The 26,797-nt window shown below is 45.1% G+C and overlaps 1 protein-coding gene across 30 annotated transcripts in view; it reads right to left on the reverse strand.

Annotated features, from left to right (window-relative positions):
• Positions 1-26,797, reverse strand: part of PDE4DIP (phosphodiesterase 4D interacting protein) — a 216,511-nt gene that overhangs the window by 26,563 nt on the left and 163,151 nt on the right. For 12 of the 30 annotated variants that reach the window (XR_014262377.1, XM_082457572.1, XM_082457562.1 and 9 more), the window contains 14 exons: positions 26,393-26,481; positions 21,244-21,476; positions 17,877-18,312; positions 15,568-15,760; positions 14,562-14,681; positions 13,411-13,939; positions 11,697-11,932; positions 10,261-10,312; positions 8,919-9,142; positions 8,166-8,318; positions 5,960-6,145; positions 2,335-2,586; positions 1,868-1,999; positions 1,064-1,183 (listed from right to left, as the gene is read on the reverse strand). Coding sequence is in view for 29 of the 30 variants with exons in the window: in XM_082457572.1 (XP_082313698.1) it covers positions 1,064-1,183; positions 1,868-1,999; positions 2,335-2,586; positions 5,960-6,145; positions 8,166-8,318; positions 8,919-9,142; positions 10,261-10,312; positions 11,697-11,932; positions 13,411-13,939; positions 14,562-14,681; positions 15,568-15,760; positions 17,877-18,312; positions 21,244-21,476; positions 26,393-26,481 (2,955 nt within the window). In the remaining variant the exon portion in view is untranslated. Of the gene's footprint in view, positions 1-1,063; positions 1,184-1,867; positions 2,000-2,334; positions 2,587-5,959; positions 6,146-8,165; positions 8,319-8,918; positions 9,143-10,260; positions 10,313-11,696; positions 11,933-13,410; positions 13,940-14,561; positions 14,682-15,567; positions 15,761-17,876; positions 18,313-21,243; positions 21,477-24,529; positions 26,123-26,392; positions 26,482-26,797 lie in introns of those variants that run through there. The other 18 variants (XM_082457563.1, XM_082457561.1, XM_082457573.1 and 15 more) reach the window with 6 other exon arrangements.

Below are 26,797 nucleotides of genomic sequence, written 5' to 3' on the forward strand. Positions count from 1 at the left end.
TCTTGCAGCATCTCTCTGATCTTCACGATTTCTCAAAGACTATTGACAGGGATTCTGAGAATAAGGCCCCGGTGCTGTCAGTCGTCTGGGGCGGAATCACCTGTGCCCGGCAGACTGCGCTCTTTTAAATCTTACTATCTTCTCACCTGTGAGGTCTGTTCTGATCTTTCCAGGCATGCAATGGTAGTTTAGTAGTTCTGCCTTCTCCCTTATCTTATAATTTCTGTTATCTTCCCAAGCAGTGACCACTCCTCTCACATCTTCTTGCTCTGAGGAGGCTAATTTAGAAATATCTCTTGATGTCTTTTTCCTTTCCCACAAGCATTCTTTCATTCTGGGCTTAATCCTCTTAGCCACTATTCTTTGTCTGTTATGGCTATTCAATAAATATTTGTAAATAAAAATAATTTGTAATTGAAAGTATATTGATTCCATTAAGTCAATTAACACTAAGGTCAGCTGCCCCACCAGGCCGCACAGGAAGTGAGGCCCACACGTGGATGCCCACTGAATAGTGTTGGGAAAGCTCTGGAGGACATTTTGCTAGCATCTTCAGACACAGAGTCATGAGGACTAGTGACCAAAGAGGAGCTCTGAGTGTATCAGTAGGGAGGTGGTGAGAAGATATGGGGACAGCAGATTGGCACAGGGAGGGACACACAGAACGGCTGCCAAGTCTGGAGAAACCTGAGAGAGTATATAGGCCTCAAGTTGCTCCCTGTCCTGGGTCCAAACTAGCTGTGAGCTATGGGCAGGTAGAACAGGCACTAAGGTATGCAGTTTGATAGCTAATGACTGAGTATCTGCAGGCGGGTTGCACAGAGGTGGTGGATTTCCGAGAGCGCCTTGTCCTTGGAGCCTAGGAGTCTAAGGGCCCGTGGTTGGGAATCGTCAGGAAGTAGCCCTTTCTAGATTGAGAATAGCTATGGGAGTTTAAGGTTGGTGGGTCTGGGTAGCTCTGTTCTCTCCACCTTGTCTCTTTGCTTCTCCAGTTGGTGACTGGTATGGCCAGGGAGGAAAGGGACCTAAGAGTAACCACAGTTTGTGGCTTTTGACCACTCACCTCTGGAAGCATGACTGAGCTGAGCCTGAAGCCTCTGGTTTTCTTCCCTAAGGACTCTGTTCTCATTGCAGAGCTGAGGTGTGGACTCCAGGCCCGGACTGTAGAAGTTAGAGGTGGGTCCTGTCCCAGGAAGTGCAAGCAGGCAAGTTACACATTTGGGTAACAGACGCTCTCTGTATTGCTCATTCTGTATCTCCAAAGATACTATCCCAACCCAGCAGAAAACCCAGAGAACTCGCATCCTGGGCCTAAAGCCTGATGGGCTAAATGCCTGGCTTTTGTGCGGCTCCTCTGAGTGGGTTCTTTGCGTGCGTTATCACGTGCCCTGGCTGTAGCTGTTCAGGAGGCCCTTTCCCCTAAATAGCTGCTGCTGCGGTGTGGGCAGGACAAGGGCGTGTGGAAGGGATGGCCTCCAAGTGTCAGCAGCCTGGGGGAGAGTGTGGGGAGGAAGGCCACCTCGGTAAGAGGCTGGAGGAGGCCCTGCAGACCTGGCTCTACCACTTGCCAATCACAGGACCAGGGCACAGAAGTCAGCAGGCAGATATGAGCAGATTAGGATGGATGAGAAGTCAGAGGATTCTGGGGACCAGACCTGGTTAGATCTGCCGTGAGCAAAGTTACTCTCTGAGCTCAGGTACAGCTGCAATGGGAGAATAGTACTTGCCCCCTGCCTTGCTGACAGTAAGGAGCGAATACAGAAAAGCAGACCTCGGTGCTTTGAAGTCTGCGAAGCTCTGCCTAGGGCTTGCCCTTCCGCAGCTCCCTAATGACAACCAGAAGCAGGAAGCCCTGGGCCTCTCCTACCGCTTCCGCGGGCGGTGGAGCTGAGCCTGTGTTCCAGCTGCTCGCGCAGGCGGTCGTTAATGCAGATGGACTCCTCCAGGCGCTGGCGCAGGCTCCGGATCTCACCAAGGTGCTCCTCTAGCAGCTCAGCCCCTGCAGTCACCCCGCAGGGCGGGAGGAGGTGGGAGGTGGAGAATCCCGGTCACTAGTGGGGGCCATGGCGGGGGTGGGGCTGGGCCAGTAAGATCCCTAAACGTGACTGTCCTCTCACATGGGCATCCAGGAGCTCAGCTGACTTTGTTTAAAGAGTAAATTGGCTTCAAACACAGGACAGCTGGTGCTAACCAAGCCCCATGGGCCTCCTCCCATACAGGGGTATGTGTAAGGGAGTTGTAAGTGTACATGTACAGTTACCATGGTAACTGGTAAGTGTAAGGTGTTACACATGGTTTAGAAAAATAATTGACCTGCTCGGCTTTGTGCTTTACCTGTGGGTTTGGAGTTAAGCTGGTACATGGAGGAGCCTGAAGATAGGTCCCCAGATATGCTCCCCTTCTGAGGCCTCATCATGTCCCACTGGCCTCTGCTGCCCAAGTACCCAGGCTCGAGGATTCTGCCCAGTTCTATGGTGCCCCTCAGAGGAGAGAGGGGCTGGGCAGGGTTGAGGTAGTGGGAAGAGCTGGCTTCTAAATGGTTGGTCGGCAATGTGGCTGGGGAAGCAGGATGAACATTGCTGACACCTGGGCAGAAAGAAACATGAATGAGAAGCAGTATCAGAACAGAAGGATCGGCAAGGAAGCATGTGATTGCTAAGAACAGACACTAAAGGGGACACGTGGGCTATGAGAGGTCCCAGTCTGCTGTGAAATACCAATTAGATGAGGATTCCCATCCTAGAGGCTATAACTTTTCACCCCTTGTATTTGCTAGCATGAGACACCAAGAGGTAGGGGATGAATAACGTATCAGAAAGTCACCAGTGTACACAAAAGGGAAGTCCAGTGGCCCTAATCCTGGCTCCTGTGATAATTCCTCATGATAGAATCCAGGGAAGATCCAGAAGTAGAACTCACTGGGAAAATCAGAGGTTAAGAGTGTGATGGGCCATAGCATTGAGCACACCTGTGAACGGGAATATTTGTGTCCCTATGAGTACTTGCTGTACCCAGAGCTAAACTGCCAGTTTTTCGTTTTTCCTTTGGGGTTGTCAGAAGAGAAAGGGGGTATAAATCCAGCTAGACGTGGTGGCCCCAGTTACTCCAGAGTGAAGAACTTCTTTGCTGAGGCTGGGGGAGGTTCTAGGTAAGGCAAGAGGTGATTTCATTCTTACCCAACATGATTCCAGGAACTGAAATATGTCATCATATTTAGACTTTTAGACTCATGTCTGAAGAGTCATGAACACTCTTCCATGGGGGAGGGAGGACCTTTCATTTCATAGGCTGATGCTTTCATAGATCCTATGAAATCATGGGCCTTCCCATTATCTCTGCTTCTGTGTAAAAAGAAGCCCAACTTGGTGGAGAGAGGGAAAGAGGTGAACAGCGCCATAGTTTAGGATATTCACATTCAGAAGACTACTTTCTTCCAGGGATTATCAATATGGGCAGCAGAGTAAACAGGTATCTCCACCTAAGAAATAGGAGTGAGGAGTGAAGTCATGGTTCCCTCTAACCAAGCCAACCCCCTTTGAGGGACTAATGTAATTGGCAGTTGCCAATTTTGATCCTCATTTATAACTGTTTCTCACATTTGGCTACATACTGGAATCATCTGAGACAATGTAAAAACATGTACTGGTGCCTGGACCCCCAGAGATTTTACCTTGATTGGTATGCAGTGCAGCTTTGGCACTGGATGTTTTAAAATCATCCCAGCTGATTCTAGTAGGCAGGAAAGTTTGAGAAGTATTGTCATGGGTCTCCCCTTCCCCAATTTGCAAAATACTAGAGATTCATTAGGATCACAGGAAGTTAAAGAGGGAGATGAAACACGTAAACATCTAAACTATAGTCAGTATTTAAAAGAATGTGACTTCCTGCCTCTCTCGCACCTCCTTCAACCCCAACCCCACACAGGCAGAGGGGGAAATCAGTGATTGTCGACAGTCAGCTTACTATCTCACCAAGGTCATAGGAGGTGCCAAGTCTATCAGTAACAGTGATCAGTATTCTCATGTTCCAGTCTTCCCGGCCACACGATGCAGAGCACATGCCCTAAACCATGCAAAGACACCAGACAGACTCTTGCACAAGGAAATTTTAGCCCCACAGTGGCCTGAGAAGCCGCCATGCACCACTGTCCACTTGGAAGCTTGTTTCAAAGCAAAGGAGGAGCGCTGGTGAGGACTGTGCTTGACAAGGCAAAAGAAAGGGCTACAGCCTTCCTCACCAAGCCTGGGACCACCCAAACTCTGGCCAATGGCACAGACTGGATATGACTCCAGTTCAACCCACATCACACACCCTTTCACGCACAGTGCTCTCCTTCCTCCATCTTTCCCTTTGGGCAAAGACAAATTGACAGTGTGGAAAGATGAAGGAAAAGGTGTCAAGGAAAAGAAAGGTAATCTAGAGAACAGTCTTGCCTTTTGGCATGGAACAAATTTGTTATCCGTCAGTTGTTGCTTCCAGGTGTGCTATAGTAGCAAGTTCTAGATCAGAGAGAACAGCACCTTCCTCTCATCTCTGAAGACAGAAAAGATTGTTGCAAGGGGCCTCCAGAGTTGTTCAGCCGAGCTCAGCTCTGTGCTCTGAGCAGGATTGTAACAAAACCATTCTAGATAACGAAGGTATAATGGAAATATGGAACTGGGAGCAGAGGATCTGAATTCAAGCCCATTTCTCCCAGTTACTAGTGATCTTGAACAAGTCACCTCACTTCCCTGAGTTTTAGTTACTGCTCTGGCAGGGAAAAGGGTAAAACCATGTTCATGTTGGTAGGTAAACCTAGGTTGCTGTACCTGTGTAACGCTGATAAGCAGAAGGTAGCCTCTTAGACTTCACTTCCTGCAGAAAGGAAGACGTACAAACTCTTCTAAAAATAGACTCAGTCTAGCTGGTTCTGGAAATCAAACTGATGTCAGAGTAAACAGTGTATCCATTTTCAGAGCTGATAAATAAGCCGATCCGAATGACCTTTGGGGCTTCAGATATGCAGATTCCTAGCTGTGGTCTTAGGTTGTTGGACACCCTTTGTACAGTGACCCTACCATCAATTTCTACCTCATCCAAGCTCTTCTTTACAGGCACAGAGTGTGGTTTTAAGGTAATTTCAAATGCTTTCTAGTTTTTTTAAGCACTACTAGAGAGCAAATTCATCACTTGAGGTTCTTTTCTTATTTTAAGCTATAAGTGATAAGTGATAGCTTATAACTTAAAATAAAACAAAATGTTTTATGATGTGGCATCCAGACCATATTTACATCAAACCTTTCTCTAAAAGATGACTACATATTCTATGAATTCTGTGACTACATAACATCAATTATATCTGGGAGTTGACAGAATTCGCAATCAGACATCACAGCCTGTGCTTCTGGTTCTAGCTGTTCTCATGTCACCTGTGCAGAAACAGAAATTAACCTCGTGTAAGGCGAAGAGAGGTTTGGCACCCCTTCTTAATCCCTCTTCCACCATCCTTTTAGCCCCGAACCTGATGATGTCAGAATTTGAACTTGACTAAAAACATTTCACAGAGGAGGATATAATTGCCATGGAAATGATCCCATTGAATGTGGCCATCTTTTTCTGGCCACTTCATCCTGCGAAGTGGCAAAAAACCTCTCTCCTGTGCCCTGCCAGTGAACATGTTGCCAATGTGTCAGGGCTTCAACACACTTGGCAGAAGGTACCCCACACAGTCAGCAGTGGGAGAGCACCAGGTCTAGGGCCTGATGAATGTATATACCTGTTAACTGATGAGACACACATGAGAAAGATAACAGTAAATATAGTTCCAAAAACAGCAAGCACAGCTCTCCCTCAATCGTCCAATGATAACGTGTACCCCTATGTTATTTTTTAAAACTCTGCCATCCAGCCAAAGCCATGCAGAGAAACACAGTGTGGGTCCATCATTCGCAAGAACACAAATGCAGCAGGAAGTGCTCACTTTCTCCCAACTGCTTCTGCAGCATCTGCAGCTCCTGCTGAGCCTCAGCCAAGGAGACCATGGGTGTCTCACAGCAGCCAAGGAGGGGAGGGCCAGCAGAGCTGAAAGGCAGGAAGCTGGGCGGAGCTGAGGGCAGTGGTGCCTGGGGAAGGCTAACCAGCGTGGGTATGGATTGAAAATGAAGGCCTAGAAACAGAAAGTGAGGGAGAAAGGAGATAAACCATTAGAGAGAAAGTCAGAGAAAAGAATGGGTGAAAGATTGAGAAGGTGAAACTATTCCCTGACCAAACATCTCCTTGGGGAGTGTCTATCATTCAATGTGGTGATGACTGAGATGGCCAAGGGGAAGCACTGTTACCCAAGAGGCTGGCCTAGCTGACCCCCTCCTCCCCCTTCCCTGCCAGGGCTACCCTGCATACACATTCTATGCTCATCTTGAAAACAACTGGCTACAGAAGGCAAGGTGGCATTACCATAACCCGGGCAGCCATGAAAGCCCCATCCTAGCCATCTGGACATGGATAGGTGAGGATGGCTGTGCCTGGATGCTCTCAAGAGCCCCTGCGGTGCTGCTACCAGCATGTGCTAGTCCTGGCCCTTGTGACAAGACTCTCCCTACACCTAGAACTCCTCTTCTGAAAGCAACAAGACTCATCCTGAGGAGGGCAGAAGTAGACTAAGATAGTGGGGAAGTTTGCATGACTAATGCATGTAATTCAACACTGATGGAAACAAACTTCAGAATCCCAAATCAATGTGTTCATTCACCAAAAGAAAAATAAAAGCCTTGGCATACTGACTTAGACACAATGGCTTGCAAATCTTTCTGGACATTCAAATAATTTAAGAAAAATTCTTGAAATATGTGGATTCTTTCATGCTTAATGCAATCTACTGAATCATAAACTCTGGCAGTAGGGCTTAGAAATTTGTTTCTAAAAAAATCTTCACAGGTGATCATTAGGCAGTCTATCTATAGACAGGTCTTTAGGAACCCTGGGAAGTTCTGAAGTTTGAATCTGTCTCCTCTTCTTAAAAAGAGTTATAGGGCAGGTAGCCCACAGAGGGAGAAGAAACCAAGACAGACCTGTGGAGAATGTCTCACGTGAAAGACAATGATCACATTCTGAAAAACATCCCTTACCCCAAGATACTGACATAGTATCAGAGCAGTACAGCAAAGACCCCTGAATTACCAAGTGACACAGACCAGGCCTCCTTCAGGGAGGCATTCTGATTTTAAAACCCCTGACCTTCTGCTCTTTTTGATCCCAAAGCATTTACACAGATGTCTACAGTGCTAGGTGAATAGCTTTTCCCCATGATTTCCTGGTTTAGCAGCTGCCCACTCTGGCCCAGAAACTTTGAGCCTAGGCTCAGAAAGAGTGAACACATTCTTGTTCTTAAGATTTTGGTTGACTTGTCCTCAAGAGAGACAAGGGTGGCAGAAGGAAAGTGCTGTTCTTCTGGGGGCACCTCTACACGAGTCCGACCTCACTACAACCACAATGAAGGCAGCCAGCCAGCCCATCTTGTTGGGGGTAGGAGGTGAGAACAAGGTTTGCCCTTTCTCTGCCATTGCTGGTGTGGAGCTGTGATTGAACAATGCACCCCCTGGTAACTAAGCTGAGGCAGGTAAATGAAATGTACAACTCTTGGTCCAAGACACATACCATATACACATCAAGGACTACCAACCCATTCATAAACCCATGAATGATAATGTAATATGAACAGAATCTTGTCTAAGGATACTGAAGCATCCTTAGCTATGAAGTAACCATCCCTACCTACTGTAGAGGCTCCTCTGCAGATAAAATGGGGAACACATATAAGGAAGCAGCGGATGTAAATTTCCCTTTGTTCTTTGGCTACAGTAATCCTGGGAGAAACATTTTGCCTCTTTGACTCCCAGGGTGAAATGAGAGAAAGAAATGAAGATGCTTCTTTTAGAATGATTAGCCAACTATTGGTCAAAATTGATATGTAGATCAAAGTCTATTGTGGATTATTTACTTTTCTAAAATATTTCAAACAAAGAGTAGTCAGACACTATTAGCTAATTTGGATGGTCTCTTGATTTTGACTAGGATTTGATGTATTGATATATAAGCTCCTAATGATGCTTTTCTTGTCCCTGAAGAAAAGGCAAACAGGCAGCTGAGGAAGAGGAGATGAAGACCCTGCCCCCTTGGCTGTTGCATACCTGGATGGGCCTGGCTGGCCTCTTTGGGGGGATTCTGGGGAGCTGGCAAGCTGACGGGGTTGCTGCTGGGTCCGGCCTTAACCCCCTGAGATGCACTGGTTGCTGATGGTTTAGAAGCCAGTACAGCAGAATGACTCGAATGGCGGATGGAATCTACAAAACCCATGAATGAAAGAACATGTTTGATGTTCTACAAAGAACTGGAATCTGGCCTTATATTTAACCAGGGCAGAGCCAAGCACAAGCACTGGAAGCGGTGTTCATTCCTTACTGGTAGGTAGCTCCTTCAGTGAGGAAAGACACCTTAGAGGTGAGAGTGGGGCTCAGAGCCTGAAACCATGAAAATGGCACCTCCAAAAATACCAGGCAAGTCCAGCAGCATTCCGTGGACACCCACGGAAACTCAGGGGTTCAGGAACTGCAGCTAGCTGGAGGGATAAGATATCCCATCTTAAAAAAGGAGGTCAGTCAGACAGATTGTATGCTCATGAGGCAGTGGGGAAGAGAAGCCTCCGTAATCTCACTCTCCCCACTGTTGTTCGCCTGGTCCAACTGCAGCATCCATATGCTGGTGGAGACCCAGCGACAGGGGTAACTTGTAGAGTCAGGAGCAAAGCAAAGATCCTGACCCACTGGGGCCTGTGCTTGGCACAGTTCAGCCTGATACACACCAAGGTGCATCTATAGGGCCTGGATGTGTAGGTCTCCTCTCAGCCTAGATAAAGGTGATTCCACTCAGAAAGTGGAGGCTACCTGAGTGGCCAGGTGAAGCTTTCTTCTCTTCATAGTGTGTGTACTCGCTGGCTATGTCCATGTCAGAGCAGGCTTCCGGCTCATCAGACGAGAAGGAAGAGCTGCTGGGAGACCGCTGGGAGTCAGACAAGGCACGGCTGCTGGAGGGCGTTAGGGACCGCGCGTCCAACGTGGCCTGCAGGACTTCAATCACTTTCTCCTTCTCCTGCAGCTCCCTGCTGAGCCTAGTGGGGGGAAGGAGGACAACAGCTGAACCCAAAGTCACTGGACTAGCTAGTCCTGACTAGGGCACATGGGAAAAGCCACATAAGTCAAGGGGACCATTCCTGCAAAGGGTAAACAAAATTACCCATCTCTGATTAGGAGTGGAAAGTAGGTCAGGTGCAGAGGGAAGGAGAGCGAGAGCTACCCAGTGCACTGGCCACACAATACACTGAGGACTAGCAGAGGCCCAGCTAGCGCTCCAAGGCACTGCTGCTTAAAGTATGGTCCCCAGGACAGCTGGAGTCCGAGAACTCTTGGTTCCCAGTCTCCAATAAGTACAGAAATGCAAGGTAAGCCTTGAGAAACATAGCAGTGTGGCAGTCCCAAAACATCCAGGAGTATGATAAGTAGAATCATCTGGTTGACTTAGACACAGACAATGTGTGTGTCTGTGATGGATTAGAAATGAAAACAAACAAAAAAAATACTTTGTCCTTCACTGCAGATATTTTGAGAAGCACTGAATGGTCTAAAGCACACTCACGACACAAAGGGGCGTGAACTAGTGACTACAAAGGACTCTGAGCCTGCATTTTATTGCACATAATGAGATAATATTCAGGGACTCAGTGAAAACTGGTTCCTAAGTCGCTGTAGCCTCCCGGGATCTGCAACGTCAAGCACTTTTTTTTAAATTAGGAACTGTAATACAATTCTTTTTTTCCCAAGGAAATTGTGTGGCCATTAAACTAGCTGCCAACTCAACTTGGGGTAAGCCAACTTGGCAAAAAGCACACCTTGGTCTTTAAACACACAGTGGGGAAGCAGAGGAGATCCTTGGGGTGCCAAGGACCCTTAAAACCTGGTTAGTTTACTTTTAAGTCAGACTGACTCTAGGTTGCTAAGCTAATAATATAATAATAAATCTAGATTACTAATTTGAATAAATATCCAAACAGAAATCAATAGAACTATATCAAAAGAGAGTAAGGCTAAAAAGAACAGTAATGTGTTCCATGAATAAATGAATTCATTACAATCAGCATTTTCCTTTTTCCCCCTGATTTGTGAAACTGCAGCCACCCTTGACCCCTTAGGCCTTGTTCCTGATTCCTTTCCCAGATCCTATTTGAATTACCTCAGGGCCAGCGGCTCAAGTCCAGCTTGATCTTTCTCACTTTTATGATCCTCTGCAAACCAAATTCAGAAAGAAACAGTAAGAAATTAGACAGGTCTCACTTCACACATTATAAATGCAGGAGCCGATTTGGGTACAAAATAGTGACTACTCTATGTGTGCCCAGGATATGTGGGAGAATTACTCTGGGAGACCTCAGATTGTATCTTTAGAGAACAGACCTGCAGGTTCTCCTGAGCTCACCAGGCAGACCTTCCCTGACCTGGTAATCACCATCATGACTTCCTCTGCCCTAAATCAACACAAAAAAAGTTTAAAAGGCACTTGGCTAGCTTCCCTCTGGAACATTCCAGCCTCCAAGCCTGCCACAGACTGACTCCCAGACGGACCAGCTCTGTGACCCATCACAGCTTTCATGTAGAACCTACTCTTGCTTTGAGGAGATGACAAACAGCCCTGTCCCACCTCTGCACCTGCCACTAGGATGTGAGATGGTTGGCCCCCAAGACTGATCCTGCTGTTCTCCCTCGGGTTCTCTCAGGAAATTCTAAGTCAAGGGCTTCAATAGTTACCAATATTCCTAGCCCTTGTACTATGACATTCAGTGTCCAAACCATGTTCAAAAGGGCATAGTGCTTCATCTGTATTTGAATTACATTCATGTGCGATACCAGGCAATAGATGAAGAAACAGAGATACCAAAAGGTTAAGTCATTTGCCCAGAGAAACTTAATGGCAGCATCCAGGCTAGAGCTTGCGTATTGCAAGTCTCGGTTCAGGGCTCCTTTAACTACAGTGACGTCCTCTGATCTCTTCTCCCTTTCTCCCCCTTAGCACTAGATGGACTCAGCCTCCTTCCCTAAAGGTCACATTCCATAAATGATGCCGTAATCATGGCCTCTCTGACCCTGTGGTTCCTCCTTGGTGCTTCCCACTGGCCAGTCCTGATTCTGTAATGACCCCTGGGAAATGAAGTGGAAGCAGAACCTGGGTTAAAAGGCTGTGGTGGTGGGCTTCCCTGGTGGCGCAGTGGTTGAGAATCTGCCTGCTAATGCAGGGGACACGGGTTCGAGCCCTGGTCTGGGAAGATCCCACATGCCACGGAGCAGCTGGGCCCGTGAGCCACAACTACTGAGCTTGCGCGTCTGGAGCCTGTGCCCCGCAACGGGAGGGGCCGCGATAGTGAAAGGCCCGCGCACCAAGATGAAGAGCGGTCCCCGCACCGCGATGAGTGGCCCCCACTTGCCGCAACTAGAGAAAGCCCTCGCACGAACCGAAGACCCAGCACAGCCAAAAATAAATAAATAAATAAAAATAAAAGTAGCTATAAAATTAAAAAAAAAAAAAAAAAAAGGCTGTGGTGGAGGTGTGGCGGTCACCTGGGGCTGGGCTCTGGGAGGGACTGAGAGTGTCCAAAAGCCCTGTGGCCAACTTACTGGTGCTGAGTTTGCTGGTGAGCCTCTCTGTCAGCTGGCTTCCCTGAGCGAGTTGCTCCCGGAAGCTCTGCCCCAAGTAGTAGTCAATGTCATTGCTCCTTAGGAGGTCCTCGAAAGACTTTACTGTATCTTTCGCATGCTGGGTGAGAAGATAACAGATACCTCTCCCTTCTCGTATTTTCTGGCGTAGGTAGGATAGTTCTCGGGCCTGATCCTGAATCAGGGAATCATATTTCCTAATGTAGGAAAGAAGAGGAAAGGGTAAGAATGGAAAAGAGTGAAAATTAAGTTATGGGGGCTTCTGTAATCATTTCTGTGAGAACATCTCTAAGAGTTCCTCAGTTTAAGCTGAATTCTGGCACAAAAACCAAAGGATGTATTTAAGAGTAAATTCTGTTCTGACAAACTTGCATCAATCAACATGGTATGCCACCATTCTTCCACTGTTTTATATGTGTCAGTCATGTGTCCAAAAATGAAAAATAAGTTCTGTGGGGGTAAATACAGTGTCATATTTTACATCCCTTACAGCACCAATATAGTGTAGACTCACAGTTGATACTCAATAAATACTATAGTTATTGGGTAGATACTCAATAAATACTAAAAATCCAAATAGGTCCTTTCATGTCTTCTACTTCAAAGACCATTTATATTACGGCAGACTGTATTTTGCAAAGATGGCCATTACTCAAGCTCCCATTCCATGTGCTCTTCTATAATGTGGCTGTGCCCCTCTTTCATCATCGGGCAGGTTATTCTCCACCTCCTTAAATCTGGGTGGGTTCTATGACCACCATGACCAAGGCAACATGGTGGAGGTAACACTGCACCAAGTCCAGGAGTCGCTCTTAACTGGCCTGGCAACTTCCACTTGGAAGCCAGCTGCCATGCTGAAGTGAAACTACCCTGAGACCACCATACTATAAGAGGCCCAGGCCAGGAGGAGAGGCCCCGGAAGACAGGGAGCCACATGGAGAAAGAGAGAAGCCAAGGAGCACCACGTCACCAGACACATGAATGAAGAAGCCGTGTCCAGCCAGACATCTCAGTGACTCCAGCCCCAACCTCCATCTGATGGCAGCCTCATGAGAGACCCGAAGTGAGAGCTACACTGCTAAGCCCAGCCAATCCACATAAATTATTGTTTCAACCCCCTAAGCTTTGGGGTGGTTTGTTACTCAGCATAGATAACCCAGATACTGAGAGGGATATCTACCCCGGTGTTTTTCAACCACAAAGTATCAATAACAATAATAATTATGGCAAATAGTGTTGAGAGCTTTAATGTATGCTAGGCATTATTATAAGCACTTGTATTAATTCATTTAAACCTAATAACCACCCTTTGAGATAGGTTTTCTTATTATCCTCATTTAATAGGTAAAGAAATAGGCTCAGAAAGACTGAGTAGGTTGCATAGCCTGTAAGTCCCAGAGCTAGGATTCGAACCCAGGAAGTCTGACTCCAGTCTTACTACGTATATCATATATCCTGTCACTTTAAGAATACATTCCTAAGAGGAAATCCCAGGGACCTGGTATCTCCCAGCAGGGGTCACGTGTCCTTTCTTCAGACCTAGGGCTACCATTTAAATAGGTGCTCCTCTGATTGTCCTGATGGGTTCTCTCTTCTACCTACCCGGGCTACCCTCCTTCAAACATAAACTTAGACATCATCAATCAAGTAATGGTCCAAAGAGTACCCTCCTTACCCAGGCCACGAGGCTGATCTCAGCTCCTCGGCCAGCTTCCCTTCTGTTCCAGTTTTCGGGAGCTGGGCTTCCAGCTGGGACACCCTCTGGATCAGACTCTCCAGATCCTTTTTAGCCTGAAGCCCTGGGGCGTAGAAAGCCCCAGTGCCATCAGACAGCCACCCCTCGTCCTCATCAGTGACACTATGAGGTGAAGATCCCTCGAGGGTACCAACAGCCTTCAGCTTTTGGGGTCTCTCCAGACTAGATGAATAATCGCTTGTAACTGAGAGGGACCGGACCCGGCTCTTGAGGTTCTGAATGACCTTGTTGGCGTTCTGCAGCTGGGCCTTCAGATCTTTGATGTCCTTACATAGGACAGAGATGTCTTCTGACTTTCCATATGCCTGGAACTCCTCCTGCTTCCCTAGCTGGCTCTCCAAGGGCTTCTTTCCAGGGGGGCTGGCCAGTGTGGAGCCCAGGTGTCCCTGCTCAGAGAACAGCTCCTCCATTAGGACAGTTTCCCTGAGGCTGTCATGCTCCTCACACTCTGAGAAAAGACAAAGACATCTTCCTGAGTGAAGCTGGGCATGCTGCTGAGGCCAATCCCTTCGAGGTCTTGAGGACAGTAATTACTAGAGCAAAAGTTGAAGCAGTACTGTATTCAGCGCTGGCACTGTACTAACATTCGAATGCAGTATTTCTTACCCTCCCAAGAGCCCTGCAAGTCAGGTGTGGTCACCTTCTATTTTACTCAAGTGTTTTTCTCCTCGATTTCAATTTGGTGGATGTCCCTATAGTGACAGTACTTTTATAATAGAAGAATATTTTTTTAAACTACTGGTTTGCCTATTCTCCCAAAGCTCATCTGGTCTTCTCATTAATAAATAGACCTTAGTATTTTTTTCTATAATAAACAGTTGGATAGAACATTTTTTTTTAATTAACAGCAGTATGCTGAAAACTAATTGTAGAAATTCAAACTCACACTCAGCCTCATTCTGGGCAAGAGTTCTCCTCCAAACTTCCTGTCCCTCTCTGGTCTTGTGTCCTCTTCAGTCTACCACACCCCCTCATCCCTACTCCTCGTTGCATGTGGGACTGGCCAACAGCACCCAAACGTGAAGGCTGCCTCCAGGGAGGGAAGGTGAACCCCACACTTGTGCCCTTACCGGGACTGGTGCTCTCTTCCCGCTCAGCCTCATTCTCGCTTCGGCCACAAGTCTCATAACCCAGGTCCTGGAGGTCCACCTGCACCTGCTTGCTGTCCTGCTTCACCAAGGATTCACCTGCTTAGGAAGAGACAGGGGGTGTTACAGAGTATCTGAACTTCCCACATACACCCTCATCCTCAGTGGCACATACCCTGGCCCTTAGGGTGCAGGGAGGTTAGATCCAGAGTGGGATAGATGGTGCTTTGGACTTAGGTGGGAGAAGAGACCACCTGCTCCAGACAGCAGGACTTCCCTCCACCAGGATGAGCCTGCCATTGATGATCCCATCTACAGATAACGGGGCTTCGCTGGGACCAGACATCTTTAAGTCATCTCTGGAAGCCCCAGGGAAACTAGTAAATGCTTTGTTCACAGGGGCTCAGTTCATGTTTGAATGGAGCTGAACTAATTCAGAGTTTCAAGGACATCTAGATCTGTACTGTTCTGTAAGGTAGCTACTAGCCACATGTGACTATTTTATGTTAAATGGATTAAAATTAAGCTTAAAATTCCCAAGCTGAATTAGCTACATTTCATGTTCTCCATAACCACATATGATGTAGGTATAGAACATTTCTGTCACCACAGAAGTTCTATTAGAAAGCGCTGATTCTAGACCAACAATGATGGTATATTTTTTAAGAATCTGATGTGGTGCAAAGAGGAGCAGGAGAGAAGCAATTAGCATATGTTGAGAGAGGTAAGGCAGTTTGTTGACTGTACCAGAAATCAGCAAATCTAGGTGTTAGTCCAATTCCTCCCTATACTGTCACTGCAAACTTGATTTATTCATTTACTCTTCTCTGCCATCTGCAAATTGAAGTTAAGTATCCACTTCCACAATCCTAGAGTCATGGTCCGGATTAAATTTGTTATGAGGTTGGGGAAGAAAAGTGAAGTCTGCAAAGCATGTAGCTTCTCAGGGAGAAGACAGACACTTTGGTGATGGCAACTTAAGACTTACTAAACATGACTCTGTATTTCTCCAGCTGGTTGGCCTGGGCAAAGACAGTGGCTTCTGATATCAGCAGCTTCTCCTGGAGATCTTGATAGCGTTGTCTGCACTGTGCCAACTGGGAGCGCAGGTGCTTGGTGGATCCTGGGAGGCTAAATTCTGACTGAGGTCCAGAGTTACGAGCCTGGGGCTGGTTGACCAGCTGTGAAAAGAGCCAGCACAGGGTCAGGGCAGTCTGAGCTCATCCTCCAGGCAGTGATGGCTGCTTCCCCTTGTGAACCCTGTGGACTTTATTCATGTGTCTGTCACAGCACTCCTCATCCCATTTGGCAGTTACTTGCTTTCCAGAATGAGCTCCTAGAGAGCTGGGGTAATGTTTTATTCATCTCTGTATCTACAACACATAGCATGGTGCCAAGTGAATCTACGAGGAGGAGCTCTCAGTAAATGTTTGTTCAATGATTGAAGAGAGAAGGGGTGGAAACGTCCACTCATCCCTCCTTGCATTCCTGCCCAGTTGTCCTCTCATAATCCTCTGCAGAAAGTAGAACACTCCCTAACATCATACACAAAAATAAACTCAGAATGGACTAAAGACCTAAATGTAAGACCAGACACTATGAAACTCTTAGAGGAAAACATAGGAAGAACACTCTTTGACATACATCACAGCAAGATCTTTTTTGACCCACCTCCTAGAGTAATGGAAATAAAAACAAAAATAAACAAATGGGACCTAATGAAACCTAAAAGCTTTTGCACAGCAAAGGAAACCATAAACAAGACGAAAAGACAACCCTCAGAATGGGAGAAAATATTTGCAAACGAATCAACGGACAAAGGATTAATCTCCAAATACATACACAGCTCATGCAGCTCAATATCAAAAAACTAACAACCCAATTCAAAAATGGGCAGAAGACCTAAATAGACATTTCTTCAAAGAAGACATACAGATGGCCAAGAGGCCCATGAAAAGATGCTCAACATCACTAATTATTAGAGAAATGCAAATCAAAAGTACAATGAGGTATCACCTCATACCCGTTAGAATGGGCATCATCAGAAAATCTACAAACAATAAATGCTGGAGAGGGTGTGGAGAAAAGGGAACCCTCTTGCACTGCTGGTGGGAATGTAAATTGATACAGCCACTATGGAGAACAGTATGGAGGTTCCTTAAAAAACTAAAAATAGAACTACCATACGACCCAGCAATCCCACTACTGGGCATATACCCAGAGAAAACCATAATTCAAAAAGAGTCATGTACCACAATGTTCACTGCAGCTCTATTTACAATAGCCAGGGCATGGAAGCAACCAAAGTGTCCATCGACAGATGAATGGATAAAGAAGATGTGGTACATATATACAATGGAATATTACTCAGCCATAAAAAGGAATGAAATTGGGTCATTTGTAGAGACGTGGATGGACCTAGAGACTGTCATACAGAATGAAGTAAGTCAGAAAAATAAATATCATATATTAACACATATATGTGGAATCTAGAAAAATGGTACAGATGAACTGGTCTGCAAGGCAGAAATAGAGACATAGATGTAGGGAACAAACGTATGGACACCAATGGGGGAAAGGGGGAGGGCAGTGGGATGAACTGGGAGACTGGGATCGACATATATACACTAATATGTATAAAATAGATGACTAATGAGAACCTGCTGTATAGCACAGGGAACTCTACTTCATTTTGCTGTACAGTAGAAACTAACACAACATTGTAAAACAACTATACCCCAATTAAAAAAAAAAAAGAATCCTCTGTAGTCTCCATTTTACTTAATCCTCAGCTCAGCTGCCTCCCCTTAGAGGATCCTGATAACTCCTTCTGAGGCTCAGGGACAGACACCTGTGATGAGCTGTGACGAAAACGGCAGTGATAAGGAAGAGATGTCATCACACACCACTTGTCTGGCTGCCTTAAAACCCCATGTATCCCTATATTGCATCCTATTGAAATGATCTGGTTTTGTGCCATCTTTTCCCACCATATTGAATACCTGAAGGACAGAGACAAAGCCTTATTGCCTGCTTCCAATGTCTAGTCTCTTATCTGGAAAATTAGGCACTCAAATATTTATGGAAAATTAATTATTCATGTAATATTTATAAGATAATGTTGTAAAAAACCTTTCTAAAGGTTGATGTGTGAGGACTATTATCACCACTACTTGTGGTGCAAAGGTGCCCTTCCCTTGGTACCTCCTGATCCACAGGGCAGAACTGTTTAAGGTAGAAACTGACATTTCCAACCCTTCTCCAAGGGTCTTTCATTCCATCTAATCCCACACTTACTTGGTGGGTATCCGCTGTGAAGGCAGTCCCAAGGTCAAGGCTCTGGGGTCTGGGGCAAGGCCTCATGGTCACACTCTCCTCTTCTTGGCATTGGTGCTTTCCAGAAGAGCAAACCATCTCTGTGTTCATTCTGTCGATCTCCCTGGCCAGGTGCCCAAGGAGCTCAGGATTAAGTTTACTATTCCCTTCCTTGGTGCTCAGCACCAGTTGTTCTTTGAGGAGGTTGATGATATTGTGGGCATTCTTCAGTTTTCCCTGGAGCTTTCTGAATTCAGCCTGAAGGCTATCCTCATTCAGACCCTCTTTGGCAACCACAGTCTCCACCATCACCTCGCCCTTCTCCTTGTCTTCCTCAATCTCCCATCCATCAGACATTGCTTCTCCCATCTGCTCTTTCAGCTCTGCATTCTCAAGGCAAAGGCTCAGCATGGTGTTCCTACAGGAAACATACATAATCAGGGGCCAGGTCTGGTCTTGGCCTCAGTTCCTAATAGCCCCGTTTACACACACCTCAGGCCACCAGAGACTCAGAGACACCCCAGAGCATGAAGTGACCTCAGAAACCTACAACAACTCCCTTATTTTATACACGAGGAAACCAAGGCTCAGAAAGAGCAAGAGATTACCCGCACTCCCATAGCTACTTGGTGGCGGCATCATCACTAAAAATCTAGGACTCAAGACACCCAGTCTAGTTGTCTTTACTCATGCTTGCAGCCTCATGTTCTAATTTTCAGTGGCCTCTGGAATAAACAAGGGTAACTACACTGTTAAGAAAAAAATAAAAAGGACATTGGGACAAATTTATTATTATGGATTCTACAGTTCCATTAACTATCATCAGTCATTTTTCAACTACTGGATGAGAAATTTGGACCTAGGAACACAGAAGAAATAAATAACACTAATCACAACTATAATCAAATGTACTTATGTTAATTATTTGCTTTACGTCTGGCTCCTGTGATAGGAGATCATCTTCATGAGAACAGGGATTCTGCGTGTCCTGTTCACCCTGTATCTCCAGAACCTCCACAGTGCCAGCTGCGCATAAAATATTCATATTTGTTGAGGAAATAAAATGGACTAAATAACTAATTTTCACCAAGACATTCTAGACGCAGCCTTTCCTCCCACCAAATATTTCAATAGGATTGGGTGGAAGCAATAAAAAATATGGCTTTAAAAAGGCAATTTACTTAAAAAGGCAGTTCACTTAACCTCTAACACTGACCAAGTGGAGTTATTAGATGCTTACATGAAATTACATAAGTGGTATGGCTGGCTCGGTGTCTGCAACAGATAAGTTATTTAATTCTGCTCATACTAGCTGCAGACCTGAGGAATACTAACAGCAGAATCCTAGGAGGTGCTTGTTTAAAAAGCTTTAGCGCTAAGGCCTACAAATCGACATTTCACTTAAGTTCCACAGGTGATTCTTAAGCACGCTAAATTGACAACTCCTGACCAGAAGAGGCAAAGGAAGTAATAGTTCATAGCCTGAAGGACCAGCAGTTGGCTATGGCCCTAGACTGGCTTTCTCAGATCCTGAAGTTTTGGAATAGAGCAGAGCTTGTATAGCGTGAATCAAGGATGAAAATGCTTTAGGACACAGGAATCAGAGAGATCGTCTATGAGAGTTTCAATGGAGAAAAGTGGGACAGGTATTTTACCAAAACTGATGTGTAAAAGGGAAAGACAGGGGCACACGTGTGGTATAAAGAAGAATATTAATATTATGTCATAACTTTATATTTGCTGTGTTCACAATACAAACTAACAACAGCAATGTTCAACAAAATCTCAAAAGAGGGACTACGAATTACACAGATTCTATCTTCTACAGTATCAGTGGTGCTTCAGGTTGGATGGAGAGTTCAATCAGTTTTAGGTTAGTAACTCCGAGGAAAAAGGAAAATAAATCATGAAGGTACTACATTTGGTTGGAGTGTATATTCAACTGTAGGATCAAAAGAGATGTATTGTTCTCACCCATGATAGCACAACAAAGTTTACACATAACAAAGTTTAAGTCAAACTTAAGCTTTAACTTAAGTAGAATTTAAGAAAAGAACTATCATGATAATTCAGAGTAAAAGAACCAACATTGGGCTTCCCTGGTGGCGCAGTGGTTAAGAATCCGCCTGCCAATGCAGGGGACACGGGTTCGTGCCCCGGTCCGGGAAGATCCCACATGCCGCGGAGCGGCTAGGTCTGTGAGCCACAACTACTGAGCCTGCGTGTCTGGAGCCTGTGCTCCGCATATGGGAGAGGCCGTGACAGTGAGAGGCCCGCGCACTGCGATGAAGAGTGGCCCCCGCTCGCCGCAACTGGAGAAAGCCCTCGCACAGAAACGAAGACCCAACACAGCCAAAAAAAAAAAAAAAAAAGAAGAACCAACATTAAGGATGATCACAAGAGTATTTCAAAAATTGTTTGACAAAGTATACAGTATAGAAGAAAAGGTTTATAATTTAATAATTGGGAGCCAGAGGTCTAGCCAGGGACTATTATGCAACCTTGAGCAAGTTACCAGAACTTTTTAGGCCAGAGTTTCCTCGACTATGAAATAAGACATTATGCTGGATGCCAAGGTCCTCTTCTGTACTAATATTATTCTATGATTCAGGGACATTTAAGAGGCACATAATAGGCAGGGAAACAATAGGGCATGAATTAGAAGTTGTACATCCGCACAGCTATGTTCTAATCAGCAGGCCATTATGATTATGACCCTCAGGGATGAATGACTAAGTGGATTAGCCCTACGTTATCAGCATGTTCCCCAAGCATCTTTTGAAAAAAAGCCATTAAAGACAGAGTGGTCAATCTAGCCAATGCATAAGCTACTTACCACTTTTGCAAAGTAAATAAAACAGCAGAGATTATTAAAATTGCTATTCTGTGATTTAAGGATTTGTGCTGCTGAGAGAGAGCTGAGTGGAGGTGGAAGGGCCTCTGTATAAATCCTCCTCCTCATGGACTATTCTGGTTCTGCATATAGCAGTGAAGCATCTTGGGTAGCAGAAGATTCCTTATATGTCACAGTCAATTCAAAAGAGCAATACAAATCATACAACTAGGAGATTTCCACTCATGACAGTCATATGTATAGCTAATAATGGACATTATTATACTGAATTAAGACCAGATTTATTTGAATAGTTTGAATGGTAATTATTGAAAATCCCCATTATCCAATATTATTAACTTTTCTAAGAATCTGTAGAACAATTAATGCATGGAGCATGGGATGTGGACCAAGAAGCCCCATGGCAGCACAAATGCCTTGGCAGCAGCAAGGTGAGTCCCTTGGCTATGGTAGCCTCTCCATCAGCGGGCTCCCCTTCTCTGGTGCACATCCTACCTGATATGGGCCACAGAGGAGAATCCTGCTTCCTCGATTTGAGCCTTTAGCTCCTTCAGTTCCCCCTCAGCTTTCCTCTTCTCCTCTAAGAGCTGGTGAATCTCAGCCCTCAGGTGGAGCAATTCCTCCTGAAGACCCCTATTACTGTCCCCTCCTGTCGTGGATGGAGGGGCAAGAGATACGTTCTGGGTCTCCACAGCTGCCAGGCTTTTCTCCAAAGCTACCTTGATGAGCTGAAAGAAAATCATGGTTCAAAGAAGTTAGTGCATTGAAGAGGATCTACGAGGAACATCAGAGCACAAAGGCAGCCTTCTAGGGGACCAAAACAGGCAGACCTAAAAGGAGCTCCCCCTCTAGGACTCCTCAGCCACAAGGGCCCTGGAAACTGGCTTGGGTGAGAGGTCATACCACACAAGCAGCGAGAACTGTTGCCACGGACAGAGGTGGGTGAGGAAAAAACCACAAGCACACAACAAATTTAAAACAAAAGCAAACAAATGAGGTTTAAACAGGGCTGGAGAGTGTGGATGCTGTGATTCTTCTCTTTCTGAGGGGACAGAGTTCTCCGGGAGTCTTCTCACCAGTCAGGAAGCTTCATCATCTCAACACTTGAGTCCTTGACTGCAGAGATCATGGCTAAGATACCAAAGCTCAAAGCCTGAGGCTGTAACTCAGACTCCAAGAAGGATGATTACGAGGAAGGATCTGGGCACTCAGGAATCAGGAGTCATAGTCAGAGAATTAGGGTATAGGCGGAGCTACAGTTAAGACAAAGCAACCTTAATTTCATTGGCAACAGGAGAATCACACTCTACAATTGCTGAGAAGTTAAAGTGAGGCCACCTGCCTAGCAACCAATTTCCCTTGTTGGTTATCACCCTATGCTGATGTTGCCAGCCAAACTCTCTCTACAAATCTAAGCATGTGAGAAGAAAACAAGCAGAAGCAATTCCCCATCACCTTTGTTTTTTGAAGATACTCTTGAAGTTACTCCTTAATGTTTCAACTAAAGCAGATTGTATAGTTTTTCCTCAGATAATACTTTAGGGCCTCCCTGGTGGCACAGTGGTTAAGAATCTGTCTGCCAACGCAGGGCACATGGGTTCAAGCCCTGGTCTGGGAAGATCTCACATGCCACGGAGCAACTAAGTCCGTGTGCCACAACTACTGAGCCTGTGCTCTAGAGCCCGTGATCCACAACTATTGAGCCCACGTGCCACAACTACTGAAGCCTGCACACCTAGAGCCCATGCTCTGCAACAAGAGAAGCTACCGCAATGAGAAGCTTGTGCACAGCAACGAAGACCCAGTGCAGCCAAAAATAAACAAAATAAAAATAATTTTTTTAAATTAATTTTTTAACTTTTAAACTTTTTTATTGTTTGTCTTGGGCTCCTCTCCAGCTTTTCCCATGCTTTTAAAAGTGTAGAAACCAAAACATGAGTATGATAATCTATTTAGTGTATGACTAATCATTTTAGTATGTGAATTTCTTGCCTGTCTGTCGAATATTAATCTTATATTCCAATGTCATATTGGCTTATTTTTCCTTTCAGTGGCAGCATTTTGGGGTTTTACTTAACTTCAGGTCAATTTTGACCTCCCAATTTTCCAACTCTCCCCATAGCTATTTCTGGGTCATATTGTTTTCTTTTATCTCTATAAATATAATGACTTGTACCTGTCACAAATTCATTCTGGCTATACAGAATAATTTCACAATCATCAAAGTCATCAAAATATTTATGTGCATCTCCATAAATCATGTAGTGGCCACTTGATTAGGGATGATTTGTAGAATTAATTATGTGCTTTATTGCTTCATTTAGGTCAGAAATATTGATATATTGGACAGAACAGGGCTCAGAGGAGCTTAAATGGATCAGTGATTAACAGCTGCTTGGCTTGGCACAAAGCCATTGACTGTTGCTTTGGACCTCATAACAGCATGATAAAATCTAGGTTTCAGGTATGTCGTGGACTGGATAAAACCACTTTTGAAAGTTTATGACCTCACCCTTCATTTAAATTATGTGACATTACCTTTCTAAATAAACTCTTTGCAACTAACTAAACAATGTCATCAGCTTTGAATATGGACACATTTATTCTTTTCTAAACCTTAAGGGTACCTTCTGCTTAAAAATATCTAACTTTAATGATACCATCTATTTTTAAAGTGCCTTCTAGATGTATGTTATCTTCTGTTGATTTAAATATACCTACTTTCTTTAAAAAGAAAAAATAAGACCCATGGAATGTTAATACCAGAAGGGACCTTAAGGTTCATCTGGTCTGATTTCTTACTTTTAAATAAGAAAATAGAGGTCTGATTTGTTCCCAGGCTAATTTGCCTTTTCATATTTCCATGTCCAAGGGAGTTTACTTTAGCTGCCTTGTCTGTAAAATTTAAATGTAAATGCATGAAAAGTGACTCAGGATCTAACCTTTTTATTTTTTTTCTTTAACATCTATGGAAAGCTAGTATTTCTATTGTTTTTCCTGAAGTAAAACCCCAGGGCTTCCAGTGTATGTGGCGGTAGTATGAATCCTTTAGTTCTATTGTTAATTATGTCTCTTATAGGTAGTTGTTGCTGTTGTTGTTTTTCACATTTCCTAATTCATCTATTCTATTGCTTCCATGGTATAATTCAACTTTTTTGTGTGCTGGTTTTTCATTTGCCCCATGGAGATCAATGTGCAGATCTGATGTCTTATTTGAATAGAGTGGTTTTGTTTTAGCCCTATTCCTTCATACCTCCCACAGTGTAGTTCATTTCTCAGACAGCATTAGGGTATTAAAAATGATCTTTTTTCAAGTTCATCACTGACTCTCCTTTGCGGTTTTGATTGTTGATTAACTTTTCTCCATTGCAAAAATTCGAACGAAGAAAGGCAATGATTGATTACTCTAGTTTCTTTCACAGGAACTTCCTAGGTATTTGTTACAGATCTTACATTTGATTGGGAATGGAAATGTGTGAGAGGTATCTGAGGACAATTACCATCATGGCCAGGCCTGGCACTTTCTGAGGAGGGTGAGTCCAAAAATAAAGATGAAGCAATCAGCTTTGGCCAAAAGGTGGTTCTTGCCTTAAAAGGCACACAAAGTTGGATGTGTTTGTTAGGGGAAGTGTGCGTATGCTTGAGGTAGGAAGGGAGCTTGGTGTTGAGAATAAGGTCTACCTCCCAAGGACACAACTAGGAGAAGCTCAGAGCTCAATCTTAAGGGACCAGTTTCCGGGAAACAAGCAAACACATTTTTGAGAATCTGGACACAAAACAGTTATGACAAAACAAGCTTTATTTAATTGGTAGCAGGAGAGTCACACCAACAAACCTCAGAAAAGTTGAAGTAAGTTTACAATGATTTCACACACCTCCTTCCCCAAAACTGAAGATTGATTTTCAAGGAAAGGGGATACAGAGAAAAACAGTGCTTACCCGAGATATTTTTCATCCAACAGGTAAATACTTGTCTAACTTATTAAGTATCTCCTATGCCAGGTGATAGGGAAGACATTGCAAGGGAAGTACAAATGCCCCAATGTAAAGGTTTATTCCAGGCTTGGACTGACCTCAAAATGTGGTCTGATCATTTTCTCCACGCTCAGCTATAGAAAAGAAGGTTGAGGAAGAAGTGACTTTACAAACCAGTTTGCCTATAACTGAGAAGCAGAGTGAAGAACTCACGCTATCAGGCATAGTTTGGACCACTTCAGTCGGAATCTGGTTCTCTCCATTATCTGTGTCGCCTGTTCACTTATTCTGAAGTTAACCCTGACCCAGAGTAGCAATTACCATCAGTGACCTGCTGACATCCCAATCTAGCTCTGTGTTAGAGTGGATATTTTCTCATCCTGCAGATCCCTCTCTCTCACCCAAGATCCTCAGTGAAATCAGGGAGTGAGAGGTAAGGGATCTGTCCAGAGGGGCAGTGGTGTACATAATTAAAGTTACAAGCACCAATTAGGAGGACTCAGAAGAAGCTGTCCAAGCAAAAAGAGAAGTGGATCAGGTGTGTCTAGAGCAGCAAAAAGGGAATCTTGGTAGAAGGTAAAGAAACTGTGCTGAGGATGTGAGGTATTCCAGACAACTGCTTGTGTCCTCAAGAGTCAAAGACTGTGCCAAATCCTGTGAGATTTGGGGACTGCTCACTTGGGTCTTTCTGTTGGTTTATTAGACGTCTCCTCTTTTTCTTATGCAGGAGATGAAGAGGCAGACCCAGAAAACCTCATGTCCCCTATAGTTTTCCTAATAGCTCCAAGGAGCGTATCACAGGAAAAGCCCAGCTGCTTCTGCAGAAGGACAGATACCAATGATCCACTTTCCCCTTAAAAACTCAGAGAGTCGCAGGCCTGGTCCATCCAGGACATGTGATTGCTAAATGTCACTGGGCAAGGTGAAGACACATAGGCGTTCCAGTGGGTTCTATGGGATCACTATTGGTGACTTAATCTCTGAGGTCTAGGACATTCTACTCTTGAGCTTGAGAAAATGCTGGTTACACCTTCACTGACGGTCGGTGGGAACAATGTTTTAGCCTTGGGTACCAAGTTCTGAGGTTTGACAGGGGCTTGCTCTTGAAGTGTCATCTGCTGGTCATTGACGTGTCACAACCTGGGTAGACTGTCAGGTTGCCCAGCAAGGTTCTCTTTTATATAGTGAGACTTCACTGAGAATGATCCCTGCTTTGGAAGCATTCCGATCCTCTTGGACTTCCTCAGAAAACACTCTCCTGAAGCAGGACCTAGGCCTGCCACCTCCCCAAGCAGCCCTTCGATGACTCCCTGTCTTCTGTGATGTGTTTCAGTTACAAAAGCCCAAGAGGGTAAGTGTTCAGGTCTTGTTGTAAGTAAAAATTCTTCTGAAGCTATAGCTATAGATGGTACATAGGAGCAGAGGAGGGTAGTGGGGGGCAAGGAACAGGAGCACAAGATACAAGGAGTAAAAAGGGTGGATTGGAAAGAAATATGGAGTGAGGATAGGGGTTGGCAAGGTGGCTGGGAGGGCAGGAAGAAGACTGGGAAGTGGTTTATCTAAAAAGATAGCTTCTCACTCCAGGCCCACAAGGGCTGCAGGAGACCACCAGTCCCCAAAGGGCTATGAGCTCTGCACCCTGGGGCCCCAGGACCTGACTTGGACTTACTTGCTGGTGGCTATTGTGTGCAGCCTCCTCCTCGATACTGTCGGTGAACTCCGTGCTCGCATCCTCTGTGTCGTCCCCTGCAGCTGCACCTAGAAGTAGATCCAGAAGAGAAAGGTGACTCCCTTCACACGTGCCTTCCAGACAGCAGCTAAAATTACACTCTTTTTGCCATCCGCCTCTGATTTCTTCCCTTCCCCACACGGATGGCCCCTTAGCCAGCAGGGCTGACAGGGAAAGCAGCAACAAGGTACCAACTCTGTAGAAAAGCTTTTTCACCATATCACTGATACTTTCTTGCTAACGCTCAAGCTTAAACCTCAAAACATAAGCTGGCTTGACTGCACAGACCTGTACCTAAGAAGCAGACTGTTAGATAGAGCGGTTACCCCCCTCACTTATTTCCAG

This window comes from Balaenoptera physalus (assembly GCF_965194825.1).
Source record: "Balaenoptera physalus genome assembly, chromosome: 1".
Taxonomy (NCBI): domain Eukaryota; kingdom Metazoa; phylum Chordata; class Mammalia; order Artiodactyla; family Balaenopteridae; genus Balaenoptera; species Balaenoptera physalus.